Genomic DNA, 20,881 nt, shown 5'->3' on the forward strand with positions numbered 1-20,881 from the left:
TCTGGGAGGAACCAGGAAGGGGGGCGGTTACACCCCCTTTCCTTTGTCCAGCTCCGCGCCAGGACTGGGGCTGGAAGGCCCCAGAACCGGTTTGGGCTGGCCTATGCACGGGGACACCTTGTGTGCCCCGGGCATGTCTGATTCTATTCAGCCCTGTCCTACCCAATACACAAAATCCTGTCTGGGGTGGTGCTCGCACCTCCCAAGGCAGGAAACCCTTTGTCCAGGCCACCATCTGCCGAGTTTCGGTCAGCAGCAGGAGGCCAGACTTGTGTCTGTGGTGGCAGCGTCCATTTTGTGAAGCTGAGGCTCTGTTTAACTTTAACCGGGGTTAAGGCTACACACATGTCGTGTCCCTCTAGAAGGGTGGAATGCTATCCCCGTCGCCAGAATTGGCGAGGGGATAGTATTCCAATTCGTATGACACCTTACTCGACATGTTTTGATAAAGCCAAACCAAAGATAGCATTTAACCGCGAGGATTATAATGCACTTAAGAGTATATGGTATGGCAATATCCCGGAACAGCTTAGGGAGTTGTTCCCGACAGCTGCAGACAGGCTCAGCTCATGCTAGAGCACCATCTCACATATTTCCAAGCACTCTGCCTCCAGGATTGATGAGGCCTTCCATAGGAGTGGCTGATAGGAACATATGTGTCCAGTTTAGGGTTAGGCACAGACATACTGTACCTAAGTAAGAGGTGGTTACACCGACTTACCCCAGCTGAGTGATCAGCCAGTTGTGTCAAATATGGAGGCCAGGCCAGGGGTGGCATAATATATGCTGCAGCCCCTGGTAGGCCTTGGATACACCTATGCCCTGGGCACCTAGGGTGCACTTATACAGGGGCTCATAAGGTGAACCAGTTCCAATTCGTAATGCACCTAGAGTGCATTGGCAGTAATTTAGAGAGAGAACAGCAGGCTGTGGGTCTGATTAGCAGGCCCACAGCCACATTAAGTCAGAAACCAGTGAAGCAAAAAGCAAAAATTTGGGGTGACCATAGGATAGCAGACCCTACTCTCCTACAACTACGCTTTGTTCTGAGTTTCAGGGGTAGTATTTGATTTTACTTATATTTTTGAGTCTCAAACTTGACATCTAAATTCGGTTACACAATCATTTGAATACAATGTTTCTGTAGTTTGTAGAAAATTCCTGAAACACCTAAATGGCTAGATTTAGCTTCATATGAAAATATTTTCAGAACACTGGCCAAAAACACCAAGATTCTAATGGTCTACTCTTGGAGTACTCCTGACCTACTGCTGAGTTCATGTGGTAAGTATGGCTTGCTCCTAACTTACTCCTGAAATGTTTGTGAATTAAGCTCTTCGCTTTTATGTCATCCCAGCCAGAGATCAACAACTGCTTTCCTCTACAGCCTTCATGGGTTGTGATGAAATACAAGCCTCAAGGAAGGAAAGTGAACACGCAATCTAGAGTGGTGATGAGTCCATGTAACAAAGTAACAAATAAGAAACTGAGTGATAGTAAAAAAAACATATATTACCTGAATTTTTGATTGGCCCAATCCTTAGTGTATAATTTCCTGTTGCATTAGAAGGAGTCTGGAGAGCTCTTGACCCAGAACAATACTAGTTAAAAAAAGCAAAACTTCTGTTATAAAGACCATGGCCATTTTTCATTTACATGAAATAATTCACATTACTGTTGTCAATTTGGTACTTACGGGTGTGCAGTTGGTGTCATAGTCGCAGAAGCTCACTTCACAGTGCATATAAACATAGCTGTAATAACTATTAAATTTGAACAACTGGACAGAGAACTGTCCTAGTGAATAGCCACCATTCTGAATAACTGTGACAGTATTATCCTGAGGATTTGGACAGCTGTGGAAACAGAATGATAAAAGTTTGGGCACTCGTTTGAAGATGTAATCGATAAGAAAACATCAATTTCAGTTCTTAAAGTACAAACTCCAACAGACACATTCCAATAGTTAAAACTTAAAACTGCTCCACTTTTCATAATAGGTTTGTTAGTGTTACCCAAATCAATGGTGCTCGATTTATTGACATTTGAAGGATGAAAACTGTGTGAGTGGCCAGCCACGATTTTACCCCATAGTCTACATCTTGCATGCAAAAGCTAGAAGAATTGATATATTTACAAAACCCTCATAGAGGTTTGGTTTTGGTTAGAATTTCATGTTTACGGCTCTAGCAGAACATAGACCATGGGTTAAAGAAATAGTAGGATATTGCAGGGATTGAAGCACTCAAAGAAACATTGTGGGTCATTGAGCAGTGCATGTAGAGAATGTCTTTCACATGGAAATAACTGTCATTCAGCTGAAAATCCTGTTCTGAGTTGCTAAAACAGTTCAATGGGTCTGTCAAGACTACTGAGATCTATACACAACCTGTAGGACAAATACTTCACTCCATATGGATTAAGTCACCCTGTTTACCTTTTAAAGGAGATCAAACGGACAGATAGGAGACACCAAGACAAACCATTAATTTACTTACTTTAATTTTTTATTTATCTATTTGAGGATTCTTCTACATCACTCGGTGGACATGTACTTTTACTTTGGCATAGAAAACCTAGCACTGGCTATCATAAAGTATAATTTATTGTCTGCCTTAATTGAGGAAATAGGTTCCATAGCCAGTCTCTATTTAAAGATTTGTTAACCTTCTTAGAGTAGAAAAATAATCTATTTTATTGAGTTGGCCATGGCCTGACGCAGATGGGCTGAGACGTGGATTATGGGCCTTCCGTCAATGCTCTCTCATCTGGCCCTATTCTGATGTCATTTGATGCCCTTGTAGCTTGGAAGTGTTGTGGCGGCATTTAATACCCCTGCTCTCCCACTGAGAGACATAGATTATGCAATCTTGCATTCTCCGGTCCGCACGGCTAATCCGGCTGCCTCTGCAATCCAGGCTGCACACAAATGGTGGCGCCTGGATTTAGCGGTCACTGGGGCGTGCCCCAAAGAACCTAATTCAGCTGCAAGGGAGCCTGCCACGGTGCATTAGAGGGGGAGAGCGGAGTGGTCCCTGACCAACGCTCGACCGGGGGCACCCTGTAAGGTAATAAGAAGAGGCAATTCAGAGGAGGAGATAGTCGGCTCAAGCTGGAGCAAAGGAGAGCAGCGGCAATCGCCTGGGGAGCCTGACGCGGGTTGTACATCCTGCTTGACAGCTGGCACCACCTGGTGCTTCCCTCGGATCCCTGGCCATGGGGGTGAGGCTTGTGGGATGGCTTGGGGGATCAGTGGATTGAGTGTCTGAGGCCTGAGTGTGCAGTAATGGACTGCAACCTAAGTGCTGATTTAAGTAGGAAGGCCTGTGCAGCTCTGGGGAGTCCTTGCTACTGATAGCTTGTGGAGTGCTGTTGAAGCTGATGGGTGCTGAAAGTCACCGGCCCTGGAGATGCAGTGAAGTAGATTTGCCTGGGCAGCTGGTGAGTGTGCGGTACTACCTGCCTGGTGGCAGGGACTGAGGACTGGTGCTTCTAGTGACCTCCCTGTGACCTTCGGGAGACTTTTGCTCTCCCTGGGCACTGTTGGGCCATCCTCCTACATTACGAGCAGGGTTCCCACCTGCTATATGTGAGGGCTGCAAGGGGGACTAAGTACTGGGACCTCGTTCACTCGACTTGTGACACTGCCTGCTACTGTTTTGTACTTGGGAGCTCTCACCCCTCCTGCGCTGTATTTGGTGATTGTTCTGGGGCTCGCTCTCAGGCGGAGGCAGTGGCCGGACCCTGGGGAGATCCTTCATAGGACTCTGCTGCACTGTGTTTGTTCACCTGCTTCAAAGGGCGGAGATTTGGTATGCCCACTGTGCACCATCCCACTGGGACCACAAAGGTGTCAGTGCCGCTGGAGATCTGAAGAATAAAACTGAAGGAGCTACTGGAATGGATTTAGATCTTAAAGGTCCAGGCAGAAGAGTCTGAGGGGCGTGGTGCAAGAACAATATTTGAGCAGTGGTACTCAATGATAGTGTGGAGGGAATAGACATAGTAACATTAGTGGAGGACAGGCTCAGGTGAGTGGTGTTCCTGCAGGGCGTGTCCCTTTCTGTGCCCTGGCTCGGGTGCATTGAGTGACAGCGCCCCCACCACCCCGGGATGAGGTCCCTAGGCCAACAGTTGCATGCCTTCACCATTTTCAGAATCGCAGGGCGATTGTTGAGTTGAAAATTAAAAAACATAAAGTTATGATTTTTACTGACTTTACCCTGGCAGTTCAGAGACAGAGGGTCTTGTGTACCGAGGCCAAGAATAATCATCCTGACTTGGGCATTAGATATGCCAACCTGTACCCTGGCAGAATTCAAGTATTCACTGCTCAGGGGATTACATTGTTCTCGGACCCCCAAAAGGTCTGGAACTGGCTTGAGCTAAAACAGCCAGTTGGGGGTGCGCAATGTCCCAGACTTGGCCCTTTGCCAAATGCTTGTGATTCAGCCCACCTACAGTGGCTCAATATCAGCGTGATCATCAGGGTGCACTCGATATGGCTGCAAAGCTCACAACTTTAGACTCCAGGAGACTGTCCTCGCTTTCAAGAGATGATGTGGGGGACATGAACTGGGGCCGTGTACGGACTCCACCCTGAACACCGCCCATAGTGAAGAATTTTTGCGTGTAACTCTGAAGGCTGCTGATGATCTGCACTAAAACTTTGGCCTGGTGTTAGAGTGGGCGGAAAAGGGGGAGTCTTGGGGGACACCTGTCTTCCTTGTTCAGAGTGGGCAGTTGTCTGAAGGGGGCATGCAATAGGGGTGTATGTTCTCTGCAGGGTATTTGGTTGAATGGTGAGTTGCTCTGCCGGGACTCTCCCCTTTCGTTGGGTGTGCATCTTACCGCTGTTGCCCCATACAGTGCGAAGTAGGTGGTTTCTATGCCTTAGTGACTGTTTTTTTGTGTGTTTTTGTTTAGATTGGGGATGTTGCCTTGCTGTCCTAGGGCAGAGATCTTGGGGTGTTTGTTTTTGGGATTAGGCAGTTATCTGCCTCCCCTCTAGATTTTGCTGGAGTGTGACTTGGCATTGTCCATTCTCCATGCATCTGTGACTGGGGGTGAGTGTCTGAAAAGTTTCAGAGCTCCGTCCATCATCTCCTTCTGTTTGCTTTGTTTGCCCTAATTTTCCAGGGTATGCACTCGGCAGCTGGTAATGGAGCTTTATGAAGTGCTACGAGCAGACATGGCATTGCCTCTCACTCACCTGCAAGAGAGATGGGAGACTGATTTGGGGTCTCCTTTGTCAGACGGCGACTGGCTCATAATGTGGGAAGCTGCCCCTACGGTTTCCCACAATGCCCTGTTTCAAGCTCAATCACTAATATATTCTCCATTGGGCCTATCTTACCCCCCAAAAGCTAAACACCTACTTCCCACTTGCAGTGCAAGAGTGTTCTTGGTGCCATGCGGGGGATGGCGGTCTACCCCACATGCTGTGGAGCTGTGTCCACCTGACCGCTCACTGGTTCAAGGTGTTTCACTTACTGGCTGAGATCACAGAGCGCACATTTAGCCTCTCCCATAGGCGATGTTTGCTGGGGATCTTTCCCTGGCTGGCTAAATATAGAGTAACGTCCTGGTTCATTGATCTGGCCTAGGTTCTAGCCAAGCGGCCAATAACAATGCAATGGAAAGACGCTGTTGGCATCAAGGTGGAGTGCTGGAGGGCTGACCTAATTTCTGTGGGCGTGCTAGGATGGGTGCACGTTACTAAGGGAGGCACTCCAGGGTGGAGGATTTTGGATTTTGTGAGGGCTTGGGAGGCGTTGACAGATGCGGTGAGGGCCGTAGAGGATGCGGAATAAAGTTGTGAATCAGATTAGTTGCCCTGTGCACTGACCCAAGGGTGATTTCTGGCTGCAGGTGGCCACCAGGTGATGAAGGTCAGTCATAACAGACAAGGTTGGAGCCCGCAAAGTGTGGTGAAGGAATGGGTGCTGCCCCACATGGTGCCCCAACTCGATCTGCCCATTGGCGGCCTCAGTTCACAGAAACCAGTGCAGTGCATGGAGCGAAGTAGGAGGGAGGTAGTTTCCATAGGGTTCCGGAAGGGAGGGGAGGGGAGGTGGGTGTTTTGTTCTGCATGACCAAGGCACCTTCCACCAATTGCACAGATGTGTAAGAAGATTACCTACTTATTTAGCTAGAACTGAGTATGCAGCTCAGTGGAAGATGCTGGGCTTATTTTGGGGGTGTACTGTACTCCTGGTAATACAATGTGGGACGGTGTTTGCATCCGTTTATGTATGATGAGATTTACCCCCTTATGTATATTGGATGTGAATTGCCATTTCAATAAAGTTTGTTTAAAAAAACAATAATCCATTTTATTCCGTTCAAATAAATAGGAGAGATTGGATAAATAGAATGGAGATCTTGATTTCGTATGTAACTGTTTCATGCGGTAAGGTAACATGTTGGAAATTGACACTTTCTTCAGTTAAACATAATAGGGCATATTCACAAACGCATTTATGACCGACTTTACCTTCTTACTCCAACCATGAAATCCTGGCTGGCCAAAATCCATTTACAGCAGCAGAGATTTCTGTTACAAGTCCAGAGTGCACAGCTGGCCTTAATCCCAAAGGGTGGGAAGTGAGAATTTCCACACATGGTTTGCCTTAAAAGTTTGGAAACACCCACAAATATGCATGTATGTGAGTAAGTCCAGTCTCTTATTCTTCCTCTTTTCAACTTGGAAAAGGTTGGCTATATACCACCACCAGTTTTCCACTATGGGGAACTCTTTACAGAGAGAATGGGAACCTGCATGGAAAGGCATGTAACCTTTCCAGGAGTGTGCCTGGAAACCTGCATCTGCTGTAGCTTTCTATGCCTACTCCACTTAATGTTTGTGAATAGAATATGAAGCTCTGACTGCACTTTCCCTTCTTTGTTCAATACTTGCCCTCCCATATTTGTTGAGCCAATATTTAATCATTAATGAGTAGGCAAAATTCAATTATTTTGACTTGGACTGGTGTTGGCAGTGCAAGTGTGCTCTCTATCTCCACCTGCAGTTTTCAGCTACATTTACAATAACATCGAGCAAATGTTGAATGCTGCACTAAACAAGTTGTAGGTGAAATGCACATTTGTAGCAGATTTATTGGATGTTTAGTCATTAGAGCTGGAATTACTTATATAAAAAAACGTAACTGTACAAACACAAATTTTCACTTAGAATCATATACCTAAATAATCAAGCAAGAGTAGATCAAATTGTGCATGAGTCATAAAAGAGATTTCAATAGCTAACATTCTTATATTTCAGTTAAGTCTTGAATTTAGAATATGGCTGATCTAGCCAACTTTGAGAGCAATTCTTTCAAGACTAATAGGTTTTTACTGATGGGATTTGATTGGCCTTGTATTTTCTAATAACATTATGCATTCCCTTTTTAAATGTATTACAGAAAAGAGTATCCTGTGTGTGACTGGAATACAACAAGATATTTTCATAGTGTGAAAAATACCCATCAGTTATCGCTCTATACCGCCCTTGTCATCATCTGGGCCTCTTCACCCAATGAAGAGTCTTTGTTGCAACCACTTCTGAAATTATAAAACGAAGTGTGTGGCCCAGTGTAATGCAAGTATATCAATTAGCAAAGGCGTGTGATGACAACTGAAAAGCAGTGCATGAAAAAGTGAAAGTGATAATAGTGAGAACTGTATAAAATTGGAGAGTCAAGGGGAAAAGGGAAGACAACAGCAACATACAGGGTGTCGGTGGGTGGAAGCAGCTTCCCCTCCCCTTAATGATGATAATGGCCCAGGGGATAGGATCCCCGGGGCTTTAGAGGTTTGGTGAAGGGGCCAGACACCCCTACACTTCTATGTTAATGCTGCCCATAGGCATGGGGTTCCCAGGGGCCTGAAAGTGCTCGGGGAAAAGGCCTGCATGCACTATCCCCTTAAAAGCACTTCAGCACCCAGGGGTAATTTTTTTTAAACTTTAGCCACAGATTTGCTGATCCACTGCACTTTGTGGAAACATAAAAAAAAATTGGATGCTGGGACCACTCCACTAGGCCTAAGGGGGCAGGGCATTCCTAAGCTCCCACCTTATATATTTTTTAAACTATTTTCTTAGGACTGAGTCCCAAGTACTAAGATGGCTGCCACAACATCTCTGTTGATATGGTGGCAGTCAATCAGATAGCATCTTGAGGTCTGTCGGCTCCGTGGATCCTTTGAGTGTCAAATGCACAAAGCCTTTCAGCATCAGGTGCTCAAAAACGTCTAAATGGATTTACACCTTATCACAATAGGTATACATTCTGGACCAAGATCTTGCCTTCAATCAAATGTGGTGTCATTCCGTTTAGTAGTTTTTGCAGTTTTGCAGTTTAATTGCCTTATGGAAACATTTATGCGGGAACTGTGTTTTGGGACCCCTGTTTTTTTCTGGGTACCCTCTTCATGGATCACACCAAAACTGAACAGAAAGGACCTTTGGTGGATGATATACTTTTGGAAAAGTTTTGTGAAGATTCTCTAACAGCACCAAAGCTATAAGCAAACCAAAAAATGCTTTGCCTATGGAAGCATGATCCTAACTATAACTACCCATCTATCATGAGGGGGAAGGCTCAGGGAAAATTCTAAACGAACAAGTTACTTACCTTCAGTAGCATCAGTAGATACCTAGATATCAGTAGATACCTAGATATCAGTAGATACCAGTAGTACCTTCAGTAGAATCTAACTTACTAATGTTTCTTACTGAGATATCGCTACCAAAGGTAAGTAACTTGTTCATCTGAAGGAAACACGTTCGTTAGATTCCTTACCTTAGAATAGATACCCCAGCATACCAACCCCAGTGGTGGGCCTGCGAACCAAGATCACACCAGGAAGTCCTGGAGAACGGACCGGCCAAAAAACCATCTCTCCGGACTTGACTATCCAGGCAGTAGTGCCCAGCACACCTGTGCAGCGAGGCCCACGTAGCTGCCTGACAAATGTCCTGCAAAGGGACTCCCCAACCCAGGGCAGTAGAAGCCGCTGTGGCCCGAGTGGAATGGGCACGGAGCCCCACAGGACGTTCCTTTTTAGCCAAGGAATAACAGACCTTGATGCACAAAATGACCCACGAGAGATAGTCTGCTTGTCCACCGCCCGTCCCTTCTTAGCGCCCAAGTAGCAAACAAAGAGTTGGTTGTCCACCCGGAACTGTTGTGTGCGGCTGAGGTAAAAGGAGAGCGCACGTTTTGGGTCCAGACGGTGGAGCCTCTCTTCCTCTTTCAAGGGATGCGGAGGCGGAAAGAAGGTGGGCAAGGTAATGGACTGGCCGATGTGAAAGGCAGTAACAACCTTGGGCAGAAAAGACGGACGAGTTCTCAGAACAACCTTGTCCGGTGGACTGAGAGGAAAGGAGGTTTAGATGAAAGAGCCTGGAGCTCACTCACTCTTCTGGCAGAGGTGATGGCAACCAGGAAAGCAGTTTTGAGAGTCAGAAGACGAAGAGGGCTATTATGAAGTCGCTCAAAGGGAGCGCACATCATATAAGTAAGAACCAGTTTCAAGTCCCACTGAGGCATCACAAAAGGAACCGGAGGGAACATGTGCATGATGCCTTTCAAGAACCTATTGACAACAGGGGACTTATAAAGAGAAGGCTGATCAGGAAGCCTCAAGAAGGCGGAAACTAGGGGTGGACAGAAGTCGCAGGATGGACTATCGCGGAGAGGCACGGAGATTGTATAAATCTCCGTGCGTAAGCCCGCCCGCCCGCCGGCCATATTAAATTATATTTAAAGGGTAAAATAGTAACTTAAATAAAACTTACCTTATTGCGCCGCAAACTTCCCCCATCGCGGCTTCCTCTTGTAAAGTGCGCATGCGCGGGAGCCTGCGCATGCGCAGTACTGGGCAGGAATGCGCATGCGCAGGCTTCCACGCATGCGGTTTACAAGATGAAGCCGCGATGGGGGAAGTTTGCGGCGCAATAAGATAAGTTTTATTAAAGTTACTGTTTTACCCTTTAAATATAATTTAATAGGCCGGGAAACGGGTGGCGGGCTGGCGGCCAACTTACGTTCCGCTGGTGAATGTGCAGACATTTTCCCCATTTTTCCGCCTTCTTTGCGGAAGGTGCACATTTTCGCACATTCCGTGGGCAGAACGGAAATGTCTGCCCACCCCTAAAGCTAAAAGATATCCCTTGATGGTGCCCAGAGCAGAGCCCTGCTGGGCCAGGGAAAGAAGAAAGAAGAGAACCTCAGAAAGAGGGGCGGAAAGTGGATCCACAGCCTTTGCTGTGCACCATGCCACAAATTTGTTCCACCTGCAGGCGTATACCGTTTTTGTGGAGGGAGGCCTGGCTGCCAGAATGACATCACAGACTTCAGGAGGCAAGGCAAATGGCCTCAACTGTCACTGCTCAATTTCCACGCATGTAGGTGGAGACTGGACAGGCTCGGGTGTAGGACCGTCCCCTGTTGCTGCAACAGAAAGTCTTTCTGAAGAATCAGACGAATTGGGGAATCGACTGACATACTGAGTTGCTCGGGATACCATCATCTTTGTGCCTAGTCCGAAGCCACAAGGATGACTTGAGCCCGGTCGCACCTGATCTCCTTCAGCACTCTGGGCAGAAGTGGTATAGGCGGAAAGGCGTACAACAGACCACAACTCCACTAGCGACGAAAAGCGTCTCCGAGCGAGTGCCGCCTTGGAAATTCCAATGCGCAGAACTGATGACATTGCGCGTTCTCTTCGGTGGCGAATAGATCTATCAGCAGTGGGATCTAACAGATCCCACTGCTGAAAGAGACCTTGTGCCACGTCCGAGTTCAGACACCACTCGTGATCCATCATGCACCGGCGGCTGATTTTCTCCGCCCTGGCGTTCAGGGAACCTGCCAGGTGTTGAACCACCAGGCTGACGCGCTGGTGTTCCAGCCATGTCCAGGCGCAGAACCTCCTGACAGAGGGTCCATGACCCCACCCCGCCCTGTTTGTTGCAGACATGGCTGTGGTGTTGTCCGTGAACACCTGCACTAACCTTCCCCGGACAGAGGGAAGGAAAGCCTTCAGTGCAAGCCGGATCGCCCGCAGCTCCAGAAGGTTGAAATGGAGCCGGGTCTCCGCCAGAGGTGTCTGATTTCTACCTCTCCATGTGGCCCCTCATCCCAGGAGGGATGCATCCGCCACCACTGTGTGCTCTGGTTGATGAAGAAGGAGGGATCTGCCATTGACCCAATCGCGGTCCGTGAGCCACCACAGCAGCTGATTCGCAGTGCCCTCTGAGATCAGGACGTGGTCGGACAGGTTGCCCTGATACTGTGCCCACTGGAACTTCAGGTCCCACTGCAGAGCTCGCATCCACCACCTGGTGTGATGTACCAGCAGGATGCAGGAGGCCATCAGTCCCAGGAGCCGCAGCGTTAGCCTGACCGAAACTCAGAATACAGGCCGAAAGATCGGAATCAGAGGCTGAGTATCCCGAACATGCTGCTTGGGAGGATAAACCCGAAACTGTGCTGAGTCCAGAACCGCTCTGATGAAGAGGAGCTTCTGAGAGGGACTCAAGTGTGACTTCGGCACGTTGATGGAGAACCCCAGAAAGTGCAGGAGATCGGCCGTAGTCTGGGGCAAGCCCGCCTTCAACAACCAGTCGTCGAAATAGGGGAAGACTGGAACCCCTAATTTGCTCAGATGAGCTGCGACCACCGCCATCACTTTCGTGAACACCCGAGGGGCGCTGGTGAGGCCGAAGTGGAGCAGGGTAAACTGAAAGTGCTTGTGGCCTACCGTGAACCGCAGGTAGCGCCGATGAGCCGGCAGGATGTAGAAATATGAATCCTGCAAGTCCAACTCAACCATCCAGTCTCCAGGGTCCAGGGCAGCTAGGACCTGAGCTAAAATCAGCATCTTGAACTTCTCCTTCCGGAGGAAGCCGTTGTCGCTCCGGAAGTCCAAGATAGGGCGCAGGCCCCCTTTGCACTTCTTGGGAACCAGAAAGTAGTGGGAGTAGCAACCACATCCTACTTCTGGCCCAGGAACTTGCTTGATGGCCGCCTTGGCCAAGAGGGCCGTAACTTCCTCCTGCAGAAGTTGCAAGTGATCCCCAGACATCTGGTGGTACTGCGGTGGCATGGCTGGAGGGGTCGCCTCAAAGTGGCGGGAGTAGCCCCTTCGTATGATTTGCAGCACCCACCTGTCCGAAGTGATGGTACGCCAGTGGAGTAGGTGATGGAGAACCCTGCCTCCTACTGGCGCTAACTGGGCATGAAAGCTCGGACTAAGAAGGCTTCGAGGCGGATGCTGCGGGAGTGGATGTGTGCTACCACGTCTGTGACCGCGCTGAGGTTGGTTCTGCGGCCTGTGGCTGGAGGAACGTGTGGGGGCGCCCCTTCCTTGACCACAAATGGGACGAAAAGCAGAAGTCTGATGACGCTGGCCCGAAAGGGCCCAAGGACTTGACCCTAGCCTTGGAGTCCTTGAAACGCTCAAGCGCACTGTCTGCTTTGTCGCCAAAAAGGCGACAGCCATTAAAGGGCATGTCCGTAAGCGTGTTCTGGACATCCCCCGAAAAATTGGCGGACCTCAGCCAGGTGTGGCGACGGATCGGCACCGTTGTGGAAATCGCTCTGCCTAGCTAGTCTGTGGTATCAAGTCCACATCCGATGGAAGCAAGAGCATGGGCGAACCATGTCCGGGCCTCCTCCGGACACTGAGGCAGCATGTCCGCCACCGTATCCCACAGAGAGTGGGTGTAACAATCCAAAAGGCATGCAGTAATAATGGACCGCAACCCCAAGCTGACTGAGGAGAACAGTTTCTTCCCAAACTGATGAAGCCTTTTGGATTTCCGATCAGGGGAGCGGTCGGAAATGCGGTCTGGGACGTAGAGGCCTGAATCACCAGACTATCAGGGGTGGGGTGTACGGACAGAAAGCAGGGTTCACCCGGAGCCGAGCGGTGGCGTCGGGTCACAGGGGGCACTGTGGAGGGCTTGGACCAAGTGCCCATCAGAAAGTCAGTGAGGGCCTCACTAAACGGCAGCATGGGCTCCAAAGAGCTTACTGGCAGTTGAAGCACCTCGTGAGGAGATTAGTCCTCAAAGCCACAGCAGGGAGCTCAAGAACCAAGGCCTTGGCTGCGCTGTGCAACACCATACCATATGTAGCACCCACCTCTATAGCGATGGAGGGAGGAGAGATGAAAACAGTGTCAGGCAATGTTTGAAGACCACTGGCCTCCCCCAGCTCATCTGCCCATTCCTGACTTAACTGACCCTGTTGTGCCAGAGGGTCCTCAGACCCCTCCCAGTCCTCCCCCTCATCCGTGTCCTGATAAACAGGCATAAAGGACGGAGCTGGATCATAGATGAATTGCTCACCCATTGACGCCGGAGACAGCGCAGAGCGGCGCCATGCAGATGCCGGACCCGGGCTGAAACTGGGGGCGGCATCGTCCGAGGATGGCGCAGGGAGTGGCACCATAGGGGTTGGCGCCAGCGGAGGAGTCGTGAGGTCGATGCCAGACCTGGATCCTGGGCGGTCCTGGGGCGCCGGGACCGAAGTTGATGACGGCTCTGGGGCCGATGCCGCCGGCACACTAAGACCCTCAGTCAGATCCGCGGGGTCCGAAGGTGCGCCGGCAGGTATTGAGGACGGAAAGAGAGTCCTCATGACCATGAGGAAGTCTTGAATCTTGCCCGGTGTCGCATTGAGCCCAGGGACCGAAGGGTGTGGAGCTGGATGCGATGCCTGCGGAGCCGCGTGGGTGGTGCCATCCACACCCTCGTCTGAGTCGCGCAACTGGCGAGAGGAGTCAGAAAAGCATTGTCGCCTCTTCGACTTCTTCTTCCCATGCCTCGACTTACCTCGGCGAGGACTTGGAACCCGATGAGCGGTGGTGGCTACGGCTCTACGACCGGTCCCTCAACTTCCTCCTCGACAGGGACCTTGAGAAGCATGGAGCCGACTGTTGGATCTCGAGAAGCTTACGGGACCATTCCCGCCTAGCTTTCGAGGTCAAAGCCCGACAGTCGGGGCACGACTTGTCGTGGTCGGCCCCTAGACAGTAGAGACACCCGCGGTGGGGGTCAGTTTTCGACATCAGTCCGTAACAGGCGTCACACGGCTTGAAACCGGGCATCCCTACCGGCACCAGGAGTCGAAGTCGACTCGAAAAAAATAGTCAAAAAGACCAAAAAGTTAGTCAAAAAGTGACTAAGGGTACTAGCTCTTCCCGGATCTGCGCTTGCTGGCGCGGAAAACAGAAGAACTGACGTCAGCGAGCGAGGCGGCATCTAAGTACTCCGACGACGTCATCCCGGCGATCACGATGCCGACAATGGACACAGAGCCGCAGACGACACCTACCGATGCGCAGGGGTACTACTGACGAAAACTTTCCAGATCCAGTCTGACGCCTGGGGATATTCTAAGGCAAGGAATCTAACTAATGTGTTTCTTTCAGATATGCTGAATTTAGTGTGGTAACTACAGATTGTACATGTTAAAACTCTTAAAAAGAGGTATTTATCAGACATACTTCATCCCAAGGTTTTCGTATAGACCAGGTGTGAAAATACCCCACCACATTCCTCTCAACTTGCAGTGAGGGTATACGTGTCATTAGTGGCAGATGAATACATTAAGCACTTGCAATCAGTCTACAGTTCTCCTATAAATGGGCAAACTTACTTCATATAGGTATTGTGTTCTTTGTTGCACTGGTGTTAAATGTAGAAGTAATGTTAGACCGAAAGTTAGCATATATGGAAGTAAAGCAACATCTAAATGGTACAAAATTATATCAGAGACACTTAACAAATGACAACATTCAAACATCAGAATCACTGAATAAAAATGGTATCCTTCAGCTGTTTCATGTCAAATAAATATTTAGGGTAGCAGAACTCTGAAATGATTCCAAACATTAAGAAATGTGAGTAGAAAACAGGAAAGTAGAGATCTTTTACTACCTGTTTTTAATAATGAAATATTTAGTTGAATCTTTAGGATCCATTGATGGTGTTGCGTAACAATTCTTCATCAGCAGTCTGAACCGGGATGTGTCCCCTCCAGTAATCATCACTCCAATGTACAGCATACTCTTTGTGGACAGCTGTATTTCGGTGCCTTCATAAGGGGAACTGAATAAGGCATCACGGTATGCAGCCATCTTTAAGGTAAATTTCCCGGTACTTCCTATATTGATGTCCAATGAGCTGCAAGCAACACATACAAAATGGGATTCATGGCAAAAGTTATTTGTAATGCATCATGTATCAAATGCTGATATAGGCCAGAGGTGTCCACAGTAGGTTCTGAAGTGCTGGATCCATGCCTCATTTTTTGGCTAACCACTTACTATGTAACTCACTTCTATTGAGACTTATTGTCTGTAAATATATCTCATGTAATCACCTATGAGTTAGACAGTGTGAGATACACAATATACTAGATACACTGCACATCTTGCCCAATTACACATAGCAATTACTTTCCAATTCAATTCAAATAGCCTTTATTCGAGTATATCTCATAAAAGCACAATGCATACAAAATTTTTAAAACAGTATTAAATGGTTAAAACAGTATTAATTATTCCATGGCTACAGACCACTTCGACTTCACCTGCTTTTGGCAGGCATGGCCGCCACACTCTTGCCCTCTGTGCATCTCGTACGTGCTCACACCCTACTGCTACTCTCTTACTCCAACTGCTTCCTAACCCCACTTATTGTGCTGTTTACCTGGAGAGTTTAGGTAGTGTAATATCAGTTCAAAAAACTGAATGGTTTCCTTCATTTCCATAGACCAGCTACTGCGAGGACAAAAGATAGGCCTATACGAGGGCTAAAACATTTTGCTAATGTCAAATTGATAAGTGATCCTTACTACAGCTATACATTTACTAACACTTTCAATTAAATTTGATACAGGGTGGAGTGTTTTTTCTTTCAATTTCTTTTTATTGAACTAAAGAAAGAGAGTACATACAGGATCCAGCGTTGATGCTCCAGTAAGTGTGACCATTTACCTTCCCCCACATAATAATCGTGAGTAATTGAATTTAATTGACAAGGATTTTGAAAACGTAAGAAGCTTGTTATCTGATTATCTTGTATATTATAGTATAGCAGCATAATGCAGAATTACATGAAATAGGGACATTGGCAAAATTGAAAGAGAGCTGGACATTGGAGACCTAATTTTCCAAACAAGTAAAAGCTGTAGGAGGGGAAAGTTAATAGGACATCTACCTTCACTCTGGTTAATAAAGATGAACGGCTGTTACACAAAAGTTCAACCAGCCTTGAAAATCTATGTAATAGGGGCATCAGCTTGACTATATGCTAATGGATAGAAGATTTCCTAGTTTTCCTCAGTTTGGAAGCAATCACCTAGCCAAACTGGGTGTATTCTGTTTGGAAACCAAAATAAGTATCCTAAGAAAGGGATGTGAAAATGGTGAACACATCATTAGGTGAAACAGATAGTAAAATAATTTAGAGATGCAGTGTGTCACTGGAATAAGGCAGTGGTGATTCTGAGGGATAATGAATATAATACATTTAATGAAATTAAATGGTGTGAAGGGAAGAAGCGTTCAGTCTTGAGACTGATAGCTGTAAATAGTGTGACTAGGATAGGTAACCATGGTAATATCTGATTAGATCAGGAGTATGAATGTAAACATAAAGAACATTAAAAATATTAAGGTCGCCTTTAAAGAATGTACTGTGTAAATTGTTTATACTAGTCCAACACAATCCGAATTCTTGTCAAAACTTGCTCATTAGGAAATATGGAGGAACTGAATAAAGCTTGGACTAGGATAGCTTCTATAATCAAATCATTTAAAAATCAAAGCATTTCGGTTGTGTGTTTTAGATTAAAGTGGTCAGTTTGATTTTTATGTGCAATAACAGTAGTGGAAGGATCAACTAGGACATTAAATGCAACACAGAAATGGAATAAACCAATTAAAGTTGAAGATGATCAAGATGAGGAATGGTCAAATAAACTACTTTCCTCTGAAATGATTAACCCCTTCAGAGCGGCGCGAATTTTCGCGCTGTGCTGAAGGTTCTAATGAGACTATCGGCTCATGACGGAACGGTTCCGTCATGAGCACAGCTCAACGGACGCTCATGACGGAACCATTCCGTCATGAGCATGGAAGGGGTTAAAATAATTTATGAAATAGGGTTTTAGTCTATTACTGAGACTAGATACTATTCAGATTTTGGTCTTAAAACAAGACCCACAGCTATGGGTGGTAATCTTTTACAGACTGCTTACATTTATATTGAAAAGGGTATGATGGCAGCAATGCAATGGCGGCTCAAAAATCAAATCTACATATAAAAGTGTGAATTATGATGATCCACCCTCCTGTAGGTTATTATCGTTCAGCTGCATTTTCCAAAATATTTTCTAAATTAGTCCGTCACCATCTTGAAGACTTGGTGACTGAAAGATAAGTAATCCCTACAAAGCTTCCTAGTTTACGACAAAGAATGAGCACACTACAATATATATTTGGCTTAAATTACATTGACTAAAGGATCATTGTCAAAAAACGTTCTAGGTCTATTAAGTTGACTTTAAGTCTGCTTTTAATACTGTAGACTGTAATGCTCTATAGAAAAAGCTAGATGCTCCGAACATACCACATTACTTATTGCAATAAGTATCACTCTTTGTTACAACACATGGGCACAGATAGGAGTTGGGAAAAACAGTAGACATAGAAAAAAAGATACCCATGGCTTGTGGCTTTAGCCCACCTTTCTTCTCTATTTTTTGCTTTGCTGGGTTTTAAACCTTGAACTGGGATTTCCTCCAAACATTGATGAGCAGTAAGATAATATTTTGCTTTATATGGGTGACCATATTTTTATGGGTATTATGGCCATACTTTTCCAGGGGCAACTTGTAGCTTTTAATAATTATTGTAAGCAAATAATTTGCTTATTAACTCCATAAAATCCAACAATGCTCTTTGACAAAAGTAAACTTAACTGAGCATGGTATACATTAATAGGGTCAACTTAGAAAGAGTAAGCACACAGAAAAAGTGGAAGGAGAATAACTATATTATAGTGATTAAGAGACTGCAGTGCATGGCCATGTACTGAGGGCAATGGGTGGGTTATTCTGTTTTATTATCAAGGGCCTATTTAGGACTATGGCGGTCCATTGGGCCGACGTAGTCGTGGTCTGTGGACTGCCAGTCCACCCGGCTTATTAGCAGTCTGAGGTAACAATATGCTGGTGGTGCCGCTGCGGCACCAATTAATATATTAAGAGTTTTCTAACCGCAACCCTATCCAAGGTGGTGAGCCCGCCATGGAAAGGGCGGCAGTAAGGCAAATAGGGGGGCCTTGTACCTCTGTGCTTGGGGTGCATGTAGGGGTACACATGTTGTGCCCTCTTGTATTTTTGCCTCCCAGTTCCTGCATGGGAAGAAATGCGTGACATGGTGCATTTGTTCCTGTGCAGGAACTTTCTTCAGTGGTCCCACAGCGCTGCCTTTCGATGGCTCTCCTTTTAGCCTTAGAAAGGCACCAGCGTAGCACACACCACCTATCCAGGATTAAACTCGTAATCCGGTGGGTGGTCTGATTCGCGATTGGTGGTATTCCTGTGAGGCACTGGCGTGGCGGACCAAAGGAAGACCGCCAAACTCTTAATCGGGCCCTTAGTATGGAGGTCTTTTGGTACAGCCTATGCTACAAATAATGAACCTATTGCAGCAATTATCACCTATGGTGCTAGATAATAGGTTTGATTACAATTGACAAGCAACACTTTTTGTTTGCCAAGATCTGCTGAAGCAGAAGCAGTTAAGCTGGAAACATAGTTTTAGGCTTTGAAAGTTGAAGCTGCTGTTTTTTTAGAATATTTTCTTTGAAAATGTTTTGCACTTTAGCCATTATGTGTTTGAATGACAATTTTAAAAATCAACACTTCACAGTATAAATACATTGCTATAGCTTAGTTAAACTATCAAGATATATGTCAGAAATAAATATTGATTATTTAAAAACAACAGATTTTATATTTTATCACTTTTAACACTGAAATCTAGTTTATATCTAGTTAAAGGTTGGCTTTAGAGTTTATATAAATAAAAAACTATTCCTGGGATTGAAACATCTCTGATGTGTGTGTCTAAAATTCAGAATATTGTTTTAATTTGGATAGGCCTCCTATTTAAAACACAAAATACCAAAGGGAAATGGAAATGTTTCACTTTTTTAAAATTTCGCCTTCTATCTACTGTACAGAAAGTACTATTAAATATCTTTTCACTAGCGCCCTGCAAACGCCACTATAGTATTATGATTATATTTCGAAGGTGCTTTAACTAGATTAGAGGTTTGTTCTGCCTATATCAACCATCATAAAATTGGATGCAATTTGTTGCTGTGGGATTCATTTACAAACATGAACTCTACATGTGATGTAGATAATATTATATTAAACTTACTATTTATACATGATAATTAGCACAGGTTCCTGTAAGTTCACTTTATTGTATCTTAAAGCTTTATAGTTTTATATGGTGATGGTTTAAGTCAGCTAAGCAATTGCAATTTTTTTAACTGATTGATTGAATCTCCATGATGTAGGCCTATTGTCTACATTTGGTTTATTCATGTTATCATCAATTGAATAAATATTTCATGGTGGTGATTCTGAATATTATGTTACTCTGCAGAAAGTAAGCACCTTAAGCTTGAAGAATGGAAGTAATATAATCCATTTTCTGTGCTCTTTTTACTAGGCAAACTGCAGCGGGAAGAATGGATTTCCAGGTGGTAAAACGTATTTTGGGAGGACAGTTATCAATTTGCCAGTTTCTCGGTGCAAGAAGCTTAAGCAAATGTTTTAAAGTCTGGTGGAGGAATGAAGGGTTTTAAATAATTGGAGAATTAGTTGGAAGGAGGTTGATACATTAACAAAAGAACTGTGTATTGTCATCAATAGATTTTGGGCTATGATGAAGTTCAGTGATTTGAATAAGGGAGTCATTATAGGGAGATGCAATGTTCTGAAAGATTATCAAGCAATTTTTGGTGAGGGTTAACACGCTCTGGAGTATAGGATAGAAATGTTTGCTTTAGTTTGATTTAGCTTTAATTAAAACATGTTCATCCAATTTATATTGCTTACATTTCAATATGCTAATTATATTACAAATTGATACGTGGGAATTCCTTATTCCAGAAGCTTGGAGACCGCTTGTTCAATGTAGAAGTCAAATAGTTATGGGGATAAGATGGAACTTTATAGAATGTGGCACCCCTTGCTTTAGAAGCAAGGGGTGAGATTCGAAGTCTTCAATTTTTGCAAACTGTCTTCTTGAGGGGGTGAAGGATGAAAGCTTTTTCAGGAATAGCCCATTCCCATTCTAATGATGAATATATGTTTGGGGTTGGTAGCGTGATCAATTGTATAGAACAATGCTAGAAGTTCCAATAGCACTAGAAGGCAAATGTACATAATGACATGAATATCATCAAGAATTTGAGGGATTGCTGTTTCAATGCTGCTTGTGGGATGGAAATCCGAGTGGAAGGAGATTTGCAAATATGTATCTGTCATGTGGGGGAAAAGAAACCTTTCAGAAACCTTTCAGTGAGAGATTTTTCATATATTAGGAGGAGGGGTTCAGAAACTGGTTCTACATTCTGAAACTGTTTGGGGTAAGATTAAACTTTTTAGTAAGGGTGCAACTCAGACCAGATTTAAGAGCAGGACAGAGTGCACCTTCTCCAAGTGATTAATCAGTAATTTAGGGAACAGGGGTTAATTCCCTGAGCAAACTTTTAAATAAGGTCTGCTGTCAGAGGGTTGTCGAAATAAGATGAAGTGTTCTATGATTTTTAGAA

The 20,881-nt window shown here is 45.6% G+C and overlaps 1 protein-coding gene across 1 annotated transcript in view; it reads right to left on the bottom strand.

The window, feature by feature from the left end:
* The window catches only part of LOC147684913 (uromodulin-like), a 500,763-nt gene that overhangs the window by 110,527 nt on the left and 369,355 nt on the right, over positions 1-20,881 (bottom strand). The window contains exons 14-16 of the mRNA XM_086940796.1: positions 14,957-15,202; positions 1,697-1,856; positions 1,517-1,601 (exon numbers count right to left, since the gene is read on the bottom strand). Coding sequence (XP_086796922.1) covers positions 1,517-1,601; positions 1,697-1,856; positions 14,957-15,202 — 491 coding nt within the window. The remainder of the gene's footprint in view (positions 1-1,516; positions 1,602-1,696; positions 1,857-14,956; positions 15,203-20,881) is intronic.

The sequence above is a fragment of the Lissotriton vulgaris genome, chromosome 10, assembly GCF_964263255.1.
Source record: "Lissotriton vulgaris chromosome 10, aLisVul1.2, whole genome shotgun sequence".
Taxonomy (NCBI): Eukaryota; Metazoa; Chordata; class Amphibia; order Caudata; family Salamandridae; genus Lissotriton; species Lissotriton vulgaris.